At 38.5% G+C, this 14893-nt stretch overlaps 1 protein-coding gene across 3 annotated transcripts in view; it reads right to left on the bottom strand.

Moving 5' to 3' along the window:
* The window catches only part of sez6b (seizure related 6 homolog b), a 181053-nt gene extending 166241 nt beyond the window's left edge, over positions 1–14812 (bottom strand). For all 3 annotated transcript variants that reach the window (XM_059514371.1, XM_059514370.1, XM_059514372.1), the window contains exon 1: positions 14498–14812. In XM_059514371.1, coding sequence (XP_059370354.1) covers positions 14498–14582 — 85 coding nt within the window. In that variant the 5' untranslated portion in view covers positions 14583–14812. The remainder of the gene's footprint in view (positions 1–14497) is intronic.
* Positions 14813–14893: the final 81 nt, after the last annotated feature.

Here is a 14893-nt window from a genome sequence, read left to right on the forward strand (position 1 = left end):
ACACCAGGGGTGGAAGAAGCGCAGCAGTTTGTGACGGATGGATGTTCAATTTCTGTAGAAATCTGTTGAGCTTTCCGTAGAATTCTGTGGGCACAAATTGTGCAATGGCCAGTTGTAATGACCAATTTAATACTTCGCGAGCAGTCTAGACATCAATTTAGACAGTCCAGATCGGTCAGCATGACATTAAGCGAACCACATCTGCCAGAACGAACCCTCCAGCCAGCAATAAAGCTAACTGCGGCAATAATCTCAACCACAAAACTGACAAGACTTAAAAAATCATCCGGCATACTGAATGTCAGAGAGAACAACAACCCTACAGCATAAGCCACTCCCACTGTCCTTACTGGTAAAGCCAATACGAGGGGTTAGATTGGGTTTGACGGAGATGGCTAAGGGTTGACAATGGACACATTGTTTAATGGAGGTTCTACTGGGGCAGGCCTGGGGGGTCTGAAGCGAGCTGGCCAATTTCCCTGTGAGCTGAACTGTTCAGACCCTGAATTTCCAAAGGCTGCCCGAGGTCAGCTCCAAGCCCCCTTTACTCCCAACGAACAACAGCGTTACAAGCCCAGTGCACCATATCTACAAACTCAAATCACACACGCATTATACCCCGTTTTCATCAACCGCTTTGTGCTGTAATGATTTCTCCATTTTCGCTACGGCACGCTGTCAAAGTGAGTCATATTTAAGCTGACGTATGGAAAAGCCGTACCCAACAGTAATAGGATTTAACACAACACAACACAGCAGTGAGGCACTCCAGACATGAACCGTACTTGTTCATGCATTGAATATCTTGGGCATCTCGTTAATGTTAATATGAAAACATTCCTATTTGATGCAGCGTCATGATGTGGAAGGAAGAAGGCAGAGGGTGGTGGGGGGCGGCACGTAACGCACAATGATCTGCATACTGCCTTCAGACACTGAAAGTCTTCCTTTTTTAACCACCAGTGATGGCATGTCAGTCAAAATACATAAGACATCTTGAATATGGCTGATTTATTCAGACACAGGGAGTTGTCAATCAGAAATAAATCTTGTCAGAGATCTTCCAATTATTCCACTATTCTGTAGTTAAGCATTATACTTCTTTACATTACACCACTGGTTCAATGATAATTAAAACACTCAAAAAAGTACTACTCATTGACATTATAGTAAAGAGAGAAATAACTTTTTTTGGTATTACAGTAATGAGAACTGGAAATGAAAAAATGTCAGTTTGTATTCTAAAATTAAGCTTAATTTAAGTAAAATACTTATTTCATTCTTTAGATTTTTTTTGTTACATATACCCCAGACATGTTCTTGACGGGTTTTGTGATAGTTACCCTTATACATTATGTATGTCTATGAAAACAAAATATGTTCAATACAACACATGAGGGAAACGAGAGTGCATGTGGCTGAAACAAACAAAATAGATGTGTTAATCAGATCGATATTTCACTGGTCACATTTCCATTTCAAAGAAATCTACCACAACTATTTTTTAATAAATTCTAATTATAAAGAACTCCGAAGCAGAGACAAAAAGAAAAAGAAAATCCCCAAAGCGCAAGGGCTCAAGGACATTTCAAAAACAACATAAAAACAATCTCTTCCTCTCTCCTGGTTGCACACAGTCGTTCTCTCTTATTTTTTAATACTGTCATTTTTAATAGTGCCTCTCCGTATTTGTTTGTGCCAGTGTGGCATATTATGTGAAAAGATGCATCACCCTCACAGATTTTATTAAGTGCAGTGTCACCAGAACTAAGCGGTTCACTCTGATTGCTGTCATCCTGATACATTGCACACTGTCCAATATTATTGCATCAGCAAACACAAAACAAAATGCAACTGGGTGCTAACCCCTTGATTCAACTTTTTTCCATCAAGGCCTTGATTATTTAGAAACCAAACAATTCATACAACTTTGACTGGATTATCTGGATATTGATTTGAAAACATTCCTGGTACAGTATAATCTGATCAGCTGCACTGCACTTTCACAACCCAAAGCCATTTTCGGCTTCATCAATATGCTCCATCTATAAGGCCGCATCTACACGGAACTTCCCAAAGGCAAAACAGCTGATTTCTGTGGAACAAGACTGGCTCCCACAGAAGGGCAACTACACCCACAGGAAATGCCAACCGCAGCCTGCTGTTCCTCAGCAGGTCATTAATTACACTTTTGCCAAGCAAAAAAAAAAAAAGACAAATAAATGACAAACACTAGGATTAATATTAATATAGTCGTTACTGTCAATGCCACTTCATCATGCCGCTGTACCAAATGGCATTTTTCAGTTTCTGAACAAATAAATGTCTTCATAATGTTGAGTTTCGAACAGCGTTGTGAAAACATTGATTAGAGCGGCTCACTGCTCATGAATAGCGGCTGGCAAGCCTTCAAACTGTAAGTCATTACATGTGAGATCAAAACCCAGAGCTGCTGGCCACTAACACAATAAGAAACGAACAGCACGGGACGACAAAGGTAATCAATGTGACCATCACTGGTCTCCCTCGATTCATTAAAAAGCCTATAGGAGCTGTGATGTGTTCCCTGCGCTCCAGATCTGTCGGCACAAAACAAAAGAGTAAGACATTTAGTGATTTTTTTTCTCAAACCAAGGGTCGCCTTGCCTGAATTTAAAAAAGTGTGTTTTATAAAGCATTAAAATTACCATTCGATCAAATTTTCTCTATTTTGGTATCTTCGGAAGGGTTGCATTCTTGTGGCTTTTTATGGCTGAAAATAAGCAAAAGGAAAATAATAGTTGCCTATTTTAGGCAAAAATCATATTTCCTGTTTTGTTAATAGTCAGAATTGGACCTTAAAATGTGGGACCAAATACAATTCTATAATATTTTGTCTGAACAAATAAAAAGAAAAAAGAAGAAATACTAACATAAATAAATTGTTTTACATTTATCTCAGCATTATAATGTACCGTATATCTATAAAAAAGGATACTACAGCAAGTAGCTGCCATTGGGAAAAGCATTAAAATTCAAATAAATTGTGCCCAATTAAAACATCACCATTAAAAATGCATACACATTGTCTATTTGAGAGGATATTTATTTTCTGTATAGATCAGGCATGTAATGGATGCATCAAAACCACTGATAAGCTAATTAGCAAACATTTAATCGGAAAACGATTGCCCGCACTGACTATGTCCGATATCTGTCCCCTTCTTACTACCAGAAATGTCAACGATCGACTTCAGAAACTGCATGTCCTTCTTGAATATCAGTCACAGGGGAAGCGGAAAAAGTGCCCATAATGAACGGCTGGGTTTGAATGCATCAATCAATCAATGAATAAGTGCTCTAAAGCAGAAAGGGCTCCAATCAGGGCTCGATGTGCTGCAGCTGGCTGTACAGTTCAGAACATTTGCTCTATTCCAGTCTCGCATCTGCTACTTCTCAGACTGCACTGCCTGCCGAGTTAATATGGCCCCGGTAAGGGGCAAATAACGCCATTCACCCATCACCCATTTCCCGCTATCTCCTCCATAACATAAAAACCTTGCTATTCCCAGTATGCCGTATTGCCTCCAAAAAACATCTGTCACTTGCAAACAAAAGACGTGTTCAGCTGTAATCATTAGAATCATAACTGGCAGCCAGAACAGTGCAAACCAAGGCATTTAGTGCTTCCATGCCACAGTGTTTCCTGCTAACAGTAGTGGGAGAAAAATCACTAAAGAACTGTCAGATTAAAGCCATTCAAAGCATCGGTCCAGTCCATACTTTGACATTTTGCTTTTCGGTTCTCAAAAACACCTTTAAAAATATGTGCATTTGTGCTAAAAAAAAAATGGTTAAAACAGCATGTCAGGACATTTGTCTTACTTTGGCGTCTCCGAACACTCCAAATCCATCTATTTATCCTTTTGGTGCGACATGGCATCGTTCCCGACAACTTAGTAAAGGTAAATAATGAGCGGAGTGATTCACAGCGACGGCGTCCTGTGCAAACACCCTGGATTTGCATGATTCATCTTTATTATGGCATGTCTGGGACTCTTAAGGGCTTGACATCGGCTCGGCACATACACTAAGTTCATTAGCTGGAGGAGTTCCGCAGGATGAGCACTCGTCACAATCTACAGCAGGATGCTCATTACTTTAGTTTACAGAAAAGAACTATAGAGGAATGAAAATAGACCCTGCAAGGTATTATGTTCTGTCGGGTGGGTTTTAAAAGAGTTTAAAGGGATGAATCATCTCTGCATTGTGCTAGCACACAATATGTTTTCCATCTCACAAGTAAATACACATTAATGCAGAGAAAAGTAGTGCATTGGGGGATTTGCTTCATCTGCTTGATAGATTTGGGAGCAGAGGGCAGGATTTATATGCAAGAGAAGAGCGGTTTTGCCTGTGATCTAATAACTTGTTTTAACTGACAGGCATTTTGTTCCATCGTTGATGGTGTTCAATATTTTGCGCCCCAGAGCACATCTTGTTACCACCTTTAAATCATCCTGCTAGTGCGAGGCCTACGAGAGCAAGGGCACAAAGCGATTTGAATATCCTTAAGCACTGGGGGTGCATGCTAGGCACAATCCCTGGCAAGCCATCAATCAGTCCTTTATGGGGAATGAGGGACTTTATGGTAAATGCTAAATGTGATGGGAGGGAAATTACTTTGAGGTCTGCCTCCCTTTCCCTTTTCCTCTCTGAAGAAAGACGCAACTAATGACATATCATTTGTGCCGCATAGATGATCCAACAGTTTGAAATCCCACTGAGTGGCAACTTATGTATTTCTAAATTTATTGGGGAGGATTTACTGTTTATATGTATGACATTTTAGAACAAAAGAAAAACTGGGTTTTATTTACAAGCCACCCACAATCCAGCCTTACCAGGGACAAAATACACTTAAATAATGCTTTTATGCATTTAAATTACATATTTGCTATTGTTTTCAGCATTAACACATCGCCTTTCTAGAAAAGTTTTGCTGACAATAGATGCCCCTTTAGAAAACAGCGCTATATTTATGGTGCTATTACCACTCACAGAAAGCTGTTTGCATAGCTTTCTCATGGCTATGGCAGTAATTCCCAAAAAAATAATAATAATAATAACAAAATTATTTTAGGGATGCAAAACATTTAAAGTTACAGGTAATTAAAATGAAAAAACGGTACTATAATTTATTTTTTACAGAATTTTTTTTATTAGCAAGGTTGCATTAAATTGGTCAAATGTGACAGTAAAAACTTATTTATAAGACTTATTGAATTTTTTTTTTATAGATTTAAAATCAACTGTTTTGATTCTTCTATTAATCAAAGATTCTAAAAAAAAAGTATTAATAAAATCCTTTTTTTCCATTAAAAAAAAAAAATTGAAAGTAATGAGAAATGTTTCTCTAAAAGCAAATCAGCATATTAGAATGATTTCTGAAAGATCATGTGACACTAATGACTCCATCATAGATATGATAAAAAATTAATCGAATAATATTTTAAAACATTACTGTTTTTATTTACATTTATAAATTCTGTATTTTTGATACAGTAAATGCATCTTTCGTGAGTATGCACATACAAAAGTCTTTGGCATCAAAAAGTTTGATAATCCTTGTCCTTGTAAATAAATCTAGCAAATCTTCACACAATCAGTTGCCAACAACAGTGTCCACATAAATATGCTGTAAAGTAAGACACATTCTGCTCAATGCTTTGATGCGGAGAAACCAAGGATGCACTCTTGCTCCACTCCAAATGTTCCTCTGGTGATTACCTGCCGTCTCCCTGACTGCTGCACCCTGCTGAGGAATGCTCTAGATGAAGTAGCTCCTAGATGGGAGCTGGCACTTCAAACGCAGGGAAGGGACGGGAAGGTTGTCAGAGACTTAATTGTGGCAGAGAGCCTGTGGTTCTGCATGCGCCAGAGACGCCAGGCCCAATTAACCAGGCGCACACAGTCTGCCAATCCATGAGGGACGAGAAGCGGCTGATCCGCCGTTTGCTCTCCTATGACTAATGGATCGATACGGAGACAAGGCCTGGGAGATATATTCGTGTGGCAGAGAGGCTGATGTGCCAACTGACACCATATGCATGCATGTTACACCGGGATTCTGACCAAATCTGGCTGGATGGATGGATGGACTACAGTGATGATCCTTGTGAAAAATAATTGTGCTTAGTTGTATTGAATGTCTACTTGTAGTGGACTTTAAATCTAACTAAGTATTAACCAAACATGAGGCCTTATGTACTTAAAGAGTGACTTTCTTAACAAGGCTACAAGCAACTGTTTGGTTACCAATATTCTTCAAAATATCTTCTTTTGTGTTCAGCCTAAAAAAAGAAACGCATACATGTTTGCAACAACTAATTAAATAATAATTAGAGTAAATAGTTACAGAATTAAAATTAAACTATCACTTTATATTATATTATATTCTTTCAAAGTACCTTATTTCCATAATAAGTACTCTTTTTATAAGTAATGTGTTATTTTTCACAAGGGGAGACAAGCAGGCAAGGAGAGGTGAAGCAAAGTTTTGGATCAATCTGTGTTTCACAGATCCGAATCAGCCCGTCTGTCAATACTGCTAACATAAAACTTAGCATTAAAAAAAACACAATATTTATGATAGCAATACATCACCAGCATAAGCCAAGAAGAGATGGGCAGACAAATAGAGCGGTGAACACCAGCCGATGGCGTGGGAGATTGGCCTATTGATTTGTAATGAATATTCACAAGCTTTCCTTCCTCCCCTCAAGTAAGTTGAAAGCCTTTATTGTGGAGTTACAAATTAATATCGTCCTGCTAATGTCCCACAGCACACTTACAGGCGACACTGGTAGCAATGGTTGGACCCCAGCTGCGCGTCTTGGTGGACAAGCGAAGAAATCTAAATGAAAGGACAGCAGGGACCTGCTCTAAAAAGCGGTACTGACACAGAGATGGCGTTCTGCCTGCTATCAAGACTGCCACTGATAGTGAGGTGGCCATTCATAACTTGTGACGACGTGAGCTACCGGTTTAATAATATAGTTAAAAAAATAAAATAAAAACAGTAGAAGTGGAGTTCAAATGAAGTAGAAGCTTGTCAGAATACAGAGGCTGAGCGGGCATGCAGGTGCTTTTGAGTGCCGCAGATGTTTAGCGCATCAGACAAGCTCTTGAGCGAGATGAGGAGCAGGCGCGAAAGGGAAAAAGGCATATATACACATGGCAAAACCCAAAAGGGCTTCTGAAGTGAATGAACACAACCCGAGAGAAGCGGCGCTGGGGAAAAAAGCGATTTGGATACACACTTCACAAGGCTGTGGAAGCGTCAGGCGTGCATCAGAGACTGTTATGGTAGAGGGAAAGCAAAAGAGAGAGAGCGTGATAAAGCTTTACCATCGCCTCGGCACCTGGAAACTGTCAAAGCCTGATTCACAACTTCTGTCCTAAAGGAGAGGAGACGCACAGGCACAATAACACTCATTTTCAAGCAAGCGCTGCGAAAAAGGAGGGTTTAAGGAGGGTGTTCATGCACTGAATGGCTCTTGATGAGAGCCTGATGCACACTGCAATAGGTTAATCACTGGTAATCAAAAAACAGGTGTTGAATATTTGCAGTTCCTGCACATGATCATCAGAACTAGGGAGCGTGTGGTTTAATTAATAGTGATGTCCTCTCTCGCAAGTTTTTTTTTTCCTTCTGTTTATTTTTTCTTTTTTTCAGACTTTTTTCGAAAGCCATGAAGCACAACTGATTGCATCGGATCACCAAGAACAAATTGCTTTTCCTCGGCAGAAGAGACAGGCAGAGGTGGGGGTGATTGGGGGGATAGAGGGAGTTTGTCGTTTATCAGCGGCTCAAAACATTTAGGGGCCCTTCAGCAGAGTTTTGGAGCGGCGGTAAAGACATCTTTTACTTCTAAAGCCCAAACACATTCAAAGGTCACTTTTCAAATATAGAGGAAATACCAAATATTACACAAACTGTATTGTAAGTCTCTGTATGTGTTCACAATATATATTTTATATGGGTCTAAATGGAATACAAAATGACTATGGAGCCATTAGCTCATTAAAGTAAACATTTAGGAGGCATATTACAGAATCACTTAATAAAGATGTTTTTTCTGCCTGTATTAGAAAAAATATATAGTTGAACCTTGATAACCACATATCATTTTTACTGGGATATATAAAAAATATTACCATCACTGTTATTAATTTATGCAACAAAACTCTGGAGTTTTATTTGTTTTTACTTACCTTATCATATCAACAAGCAATCACGAAACAGATTAATGTAAATCTCAAAAGCCTACATCATGTATATATATATATATATATATATATCACAGAAATGGTTCATTACAGACTTAACCAAAATAAATTATAATAATAATAATAATCTAAAGTGATCTAAAATCTAAAATTTACCAAATTTATCAGATTTAAAACACTAACTGAAGGCTGTTTCATTAAAGGTTTTGACTGACTCACTAAAAAGAACTGGTTCATAAGAGCCATTTGTTTACGAATTGGACATCCCAGTTCATGCACAATATAATATCTCGATGAAAGGCATTTTAGTCTCAGTCTGGAGCCCCGTTTTATGGACCTTTTTGAGTAAACACATCTGACATCATACCTAACATGATATATCTAATATGATAATAGACACTATTTAAATTGAATCTTTCTAATTATATCTTTTTACATCTGTCCTCATCTGTCTCATAATACATACCATCTGCAGTTAATCTATATAAACATCATCTCGCTACCCTTAACATATCACCATGTTATGATGAAAGCTGGGGGAGGGGGTCCATGAATTCAATCAGATACAAATAAGACTCTGGATTTATTTAATAAGAGGTTTAATCTATTAAAAATGCTCTCATCAGCTATTTCCGCCCATTCATTTTCTGGAGAAGGACAAGACTGAATTTAATTGTAAACCATAATGCGCTACCTAGAATGCCATAGAATGTGATGTAAAAAGCAGTGCGGGCTGAATTATGGAAGGGGCAGGACAAGCACATAAAGCACTAATACACCCCATGCTCCTGCCATGGCCAGTGATTAAAACAGGCCATAAAGACAAACATACATACAGTGTAGGTTAAAGGAAGAGACTTGCTACGTACTTGCAAGGTCTTCCATTTTTATCAGGGCTAATGGAGAAAACAGCAAAAATGGGCAACGACATTTTCAAGTCACATGAGTGCAATGTGTGTGCGAGTGCAATGTTGCACTACAAAACAGCATGGGAATCATTAGGAAAGGATATAGACAATGGCATATTCAGGTCAAGAGCAAACAAAGACTAGACTGCAAAAATACGCGTTTTATAATTAGACCCAAGCCTGTCAGACTTCTGGGCTACATTATGCCTTCTTCCCATCCATATATAGACAGGATCTATTACAGTACGAGTTCAGTAAGGCAATCGCGTTATTTCAATCTCATCTCTACATCTGAACTCCCTACTTTTCCATCTTTACCATCTGGCCTCTGGAAGCCTGACAAAGTCATTGATCATCCAGGCTGCACAGATGTTCAGACGTAGCTGCTACAAAAGAATTTCAAATGCTGTTTAAGTGGGTTAGTTACTGTATGATGGTAAGAGCAGGTCACACAACACAGGAAGAAGTGTACCAGTGGTGTTCTACGGCAAAGTACTCTCTGTTTTTATTACGCTTTATTTTAATCCACTGTAAACTAATATTCCAGTAACACTTCGAAGGATAATTGACCCAAAAATGAAAAATTCTGTCATCATTTACACACTACTCTCAAGTCGATGAACACAAAATAAAACATTTTGAAGAATGCTGGTAACCAAACATCCTTTGACTTCCTTAGTATTTTTTTTGTCTAAGAAACTGTCTGGTTACCAACATTCTTAAAAAAATATCTTCTTTTGGTTTCAACAGAATATTACACATATTTCAAAATAACAACTACAAAAACAGTAATGATGTTTTAATTTTATGTTTATTTTATTTGTAAACTAATGTTCTTTTAATAGTCAAAGTATTTTGGGATCATCATTCATCTATGCTCAGTAAACACTAACAGGCAAAAAGTGTCATGATGGTCACAGACACAGAGATGAAGCTGACTGCTCACCAAGAAACCCTTACAGATCGTGTTTTCAACTCGTTTCAAGTTAGATTTTTACATATCTATGTAGGCGAGTTGTTTACTTCCTTTTTAATTAGTCTTCACATTATATTTATTCATTTAGACCGATGCGCATGAAAATGATACAGGATTGATCAAATTAACCACATAATAGGCCAGCCATAGCACAATGGAGGCACTGCCTCCTCTTAAGAGACATTTCCCCATTCATTCTCGATTACCCCCACCAAACCCACAGTGTTCATGTTTTTATGTTACGTATGCTATATAAATTAGTTGATTTATACACGTTTTTATCCTATATTTTCATCATTATTTTATTTCAGTACTACGGATATTTCGGATACGAATTTTCAGAGGCACTGCCTCCCTTGCCTCCTCAGAGGAAACACCCGTGGTGAATATGTGGCAGTTGTGCTGATGACTGGGTGGGGGAGGAGGTGGGGGCGTCCAGATTTCTCCCAGCAGTACTGTCTGCTGAGTGCCGTCCCAGCTGACCATCAGCATTACAGAAGTGGCCGTGGGAGGCCATCCAGCCTGGCGGCCGACTCATTTATCAGGGTCATAATAAAAACTAAGAGAGTAGACGCTCAACCTCATAGCTCCATCTGAACCTCAGCTGAGAGAGTGTGTGTGGGGGTCAAGAGGTCAAGCTGACAATCACTCCCCCTTCAATCCTTCTTCTTCAGCACTGCCTGGGCCGACAAAGGGCACTGATAAATTGCTGATTGAGTGATATTGCTTGATCCTAAAAGACAGGGTGTGAGCCTAATGGCTTATCGGAGCAAGATGCGCTGCTTTGGGAGGAAGTGTGGCCGAATCCTCCCCCTGGTGCTTCAGGTAATGGAGTCAGGCTGTGGCACTCACCCTCCTCGAGGGCTGATCTGGGCTGGGTGTTTAAGTCGACCCATCACTGACACTCTTATTCTCTCTGTGGAGACCTGGGATGTCTGATCTTAGACAGTGCCAGAGCACAGATGGCTGTGCTATGTTACTTGCGCTGCTATGAGACCTTTCGGCACTACAGTCATACCTCAAATGTGGATTTTAATGTCGCTGCATTTGCTAATAAGTGGCTAAATATGGACTACAGCTACTAGAAGGAACTGAGTTTACATGCTTGATGAATGAGACAACTGTTATGAGACATGTAAGAAAAAGATTTTTCGAAGTTGTAAATAACAAAGGGCATACTAGTATACGTTTTACAAAAAAATACTACAATCTTTAAAACTGAAGTAATATTTCAAAGTGTCAGAATTAAAGATTAATTCAGCGTTTTACGTTATGGTATGTTCAGTATGTACTCTTTCCAGTGAATAGAAGCATGCTAGCAACTTTAAAATTCACGTAGGAGGTATGAGTTGATTTTATACAACAAAATGTGAAAATTTCCTAGCATATTTTTCTCAAAACTGTAAACTGCTATTCTCATCGTAGTACTCAAAAGACGTGTCAGAGGGGACCAATAGTGAATAAGCATCGCAACATTATAATGCACAGTATTAAAAATTTGTTAGATTTTTGAGATTAGCTAAAGATTACATTTAACACTGTTATTAATTTTTTGGTATTACATATATCTAATAGCAATCATTAACCAATATGAATATAGACTACAGCCACCACAAGGATGAAAATTTGCATGTCTGATCAATTAGGCAACCATTGTCCATGTAACTTGTTTGCAACTTTAAAATGTCTGAGACATTTTTTATTTATTTAAAATTGCAGTCTTTTTAAAGTATTTTTTTACCTATTTCTTTTATTTTTATAATGCATTTTGATTGCTGTCTTCAGATATTTTGATTAATAGGCTACTGTCAAAGTGCAAATCTGCTGTACTGTAAATGAGAGAAGTGATTCCGCAGCAAAGATTCTAGAATGGAGCTCGATTAAAATCGTAACGTCGCATTACAGGAAAGCAGCTGGTAAAGGTTCCTACAACATCTTTACACCAGCTGCTCTGTCATGACATTCAGCACACATGATTTCTATCAGTTTGTTCATGCAAAACAATATTCATTCATTTCATGTAGACTTATGCAACATACATATGCTTATATACAACTAAAGTATGTAGTAGACACTGCTGCAGATTACAAATTTAACCAGATATCAAATGCTCACAATGCCATGAGGGAGCCGGGGGGCTGTCCTGTACGCCAGTGAACCTCATTTAAAAACATTCATACTTGCTAATGCACCGTTGCCTTGTTCAAAACAACCGTAACATGAGTCACATATTTTTTTACACATTAACATTCATCTTTTCCTGTGTGCCTTTCCTGGTGTGCATGCACAAAATGTGTATTTACATCTATCACAAAAGGACAGCACAGGCCCGAGCAAATTGACCCACTGACCTTCCTGCATTTCTTGTATAGCCCATCATCCATTTGTGAGTGGTGGGCCCTGCTGTCTGTGATCAATGTGGAATGATGGAGCTGTGCATTAGTCAGAGTGCTTTTCAAGGTAAGAGCCATTCGGTGCGCAGCCCTGAAGCCTCATCACACCCATCCTGAAGGTGACTGATCGGAAAACACTGACTCAAACACCTCTCAAAGCAAAAAGGTCAATGTTCCAATCACCGATATGTAATCAATACAGTGCAAAATGTAATTAGTACAGACAGAAAAGATGAGTCTGAGACAACAGACTCAGCCTGGAAACACTCTGTCTCAAATATGAAGCGCAATTTAAATTCTGCCACAAAACTATGAAACATATCACATTTGCAAATGAAAGATTCTTCCCAAATGATGAGAGGCTTGTGAGATGATTGCTTCGCAAGTGTCTCTGCAGCTGTGAGTGACAGGTGAGTAAAAGTGCAAAGGTATTGTTGAATTGGAAGATCGTCAAGACGGAAATAATGTATAGATTAAAAAATATAATTTGGCTGACATGCAATTGAATTCCAGCTCATTCTTACTTTTTAAAGGAAAATGAAACTGAATAAAACATTTAAGCAGTAAATTGAGGGTTGCACATATCTTTTGGAAGTATACTGCATGGAACAGCTCTTGACAAATAAGACTGGATTATCCCTTGTATTGCTCGCAGAGCTTTTACAGTAAGACCAAAAAAAAAAAAAAAGTGAGGGGAATTGTCAGACAAAAGCTAAAGACAACACTGAGATAGTGTACAATAGCTTTCTGGAGTGAAAATGAAGTGCAACATGGACTACTCTGTGCCTTGAAAATGACTGTAGCAGGTTTCAGTGAGCAAAATGTATGGCTAGCATTTAGTGTTATATTATACATGTATTATATGATTTTTAATCAATGTTTTAAAGATGAACATGAACCTTGTATAGCTCTATACTGATTTAATCCTCAAAACTAATGCAAATCCCGAGAAACCCAAGTCAAATATCAACATTAAATATTATTGACAAGAATGTAACATAGTGCCCTATGTTAAGTGACAAATATTAGATATGAAACATGACAACTGTACAGAAGATGTCACTCACTTAATCTGTAAAGGAAATCAGGATGGAACAGGGCTACAATTTATATTAGAAAAGACCAATTTAGTTTTAAAATGTCAACTCCATATTTCTCACGTTTGAAAAAGGTGTGATTTAGTTAAACACCTTTTTGTGATTATATTGCTTTCTTTCTGTGACAATTAATTATATAGCCATCTAAGAGAATTAAACTTGTTAGGATTTTTCTAAAAATAAAATGCATTTAACGATAACCTGTGAAGGTGCATATCACATAAGTATAATTCACTTCTGAATCAATAAATTAATAATGTTTCTTAGTCTTGATTAAAAACCTGTTTAACCTCACAATTTTCAGCTTGTTATACATCACCACATTTAAAAAACACTGATCAGATAAATCTATAATCAAATATTTGACTTGTGTACTAACTTTACATCACATTGAAATGTATGAGAACTAATAGCCATTAGACACGAAAAATGGGAAATAAAAACGAGAGACTATAGATCTCTGGCTCGAATAAAAATAATGCAATGCTGTAAATAAAAACGAAAGAGAGTGAAGCAAATAGGAAACACACTGTCAGGCGCGGTGCTGTCCATTCTTGTGCGTGCTTTATCACAATTACGCCAATGACTTTGTGACTTTCGAGTGAATCTGTTGTGAAATGGGTGATGATAGGACATTTCTGCTCTCGTGCAACCAAAGTATTAGTGGAACGTCTTAAATAAACCTCCTCGACACAAATCTGCTGGAGTTTTTCCTCCGTCAACAAATGTACAATACAGTGAGAAATGTGTCTAGCCATCGGGGTCTGTGGAGCTGCGCGTACCTTCTTCCGCTAATCGCGTGGACAGCAGAACAAGTATCAAATGTTTAGAATTATAACTGTAAATTCTTACCTTGCCCTCGTGCCATCCACACGCCAGCAAATACGGCGAGAATCAGAACGAGCATGTTTGGTTTGTAATTTCTTGTCGAGTTCATGCTCGCGGCAATGGGCTCCTATCACAGAATATGTCCTTGTACTAAAACACTTTCCGAATAATTAAATAGGAGCAGGACGCAGACGTTCTGCGCCCTAAGGAACGAGGTCGCTGCGCGAGACGAGGAGCTCTGGTCAGATTTGTAATTGTGAACGGAGGAGAGCCAGAGAATGTTCAATTTCTGTCAGCACCTCTCAGACTGAGTCGAGCCGTTTCAGTACCACGGACAGCTCCTAGCGTCAGCAACTGGAACAACTTCAGGCTTCGCGCAAAGTTTGTACCGTACATAATCTAATAGTGCCCTCGATTAAA

The sequence above is a fragment of the Carassius carassius genome, chromosome 28 (assembly GCF_963082965.1).
Source record: "Carassius carassius chromosome 28, fCarCar2.1, whole genome shotgun sequence".
NCBI lineage: Eukaryota > Metazoa > Chordata > Actinopteri > Cypriniformes > Cyprinidae > Carassius > Carassius carassius.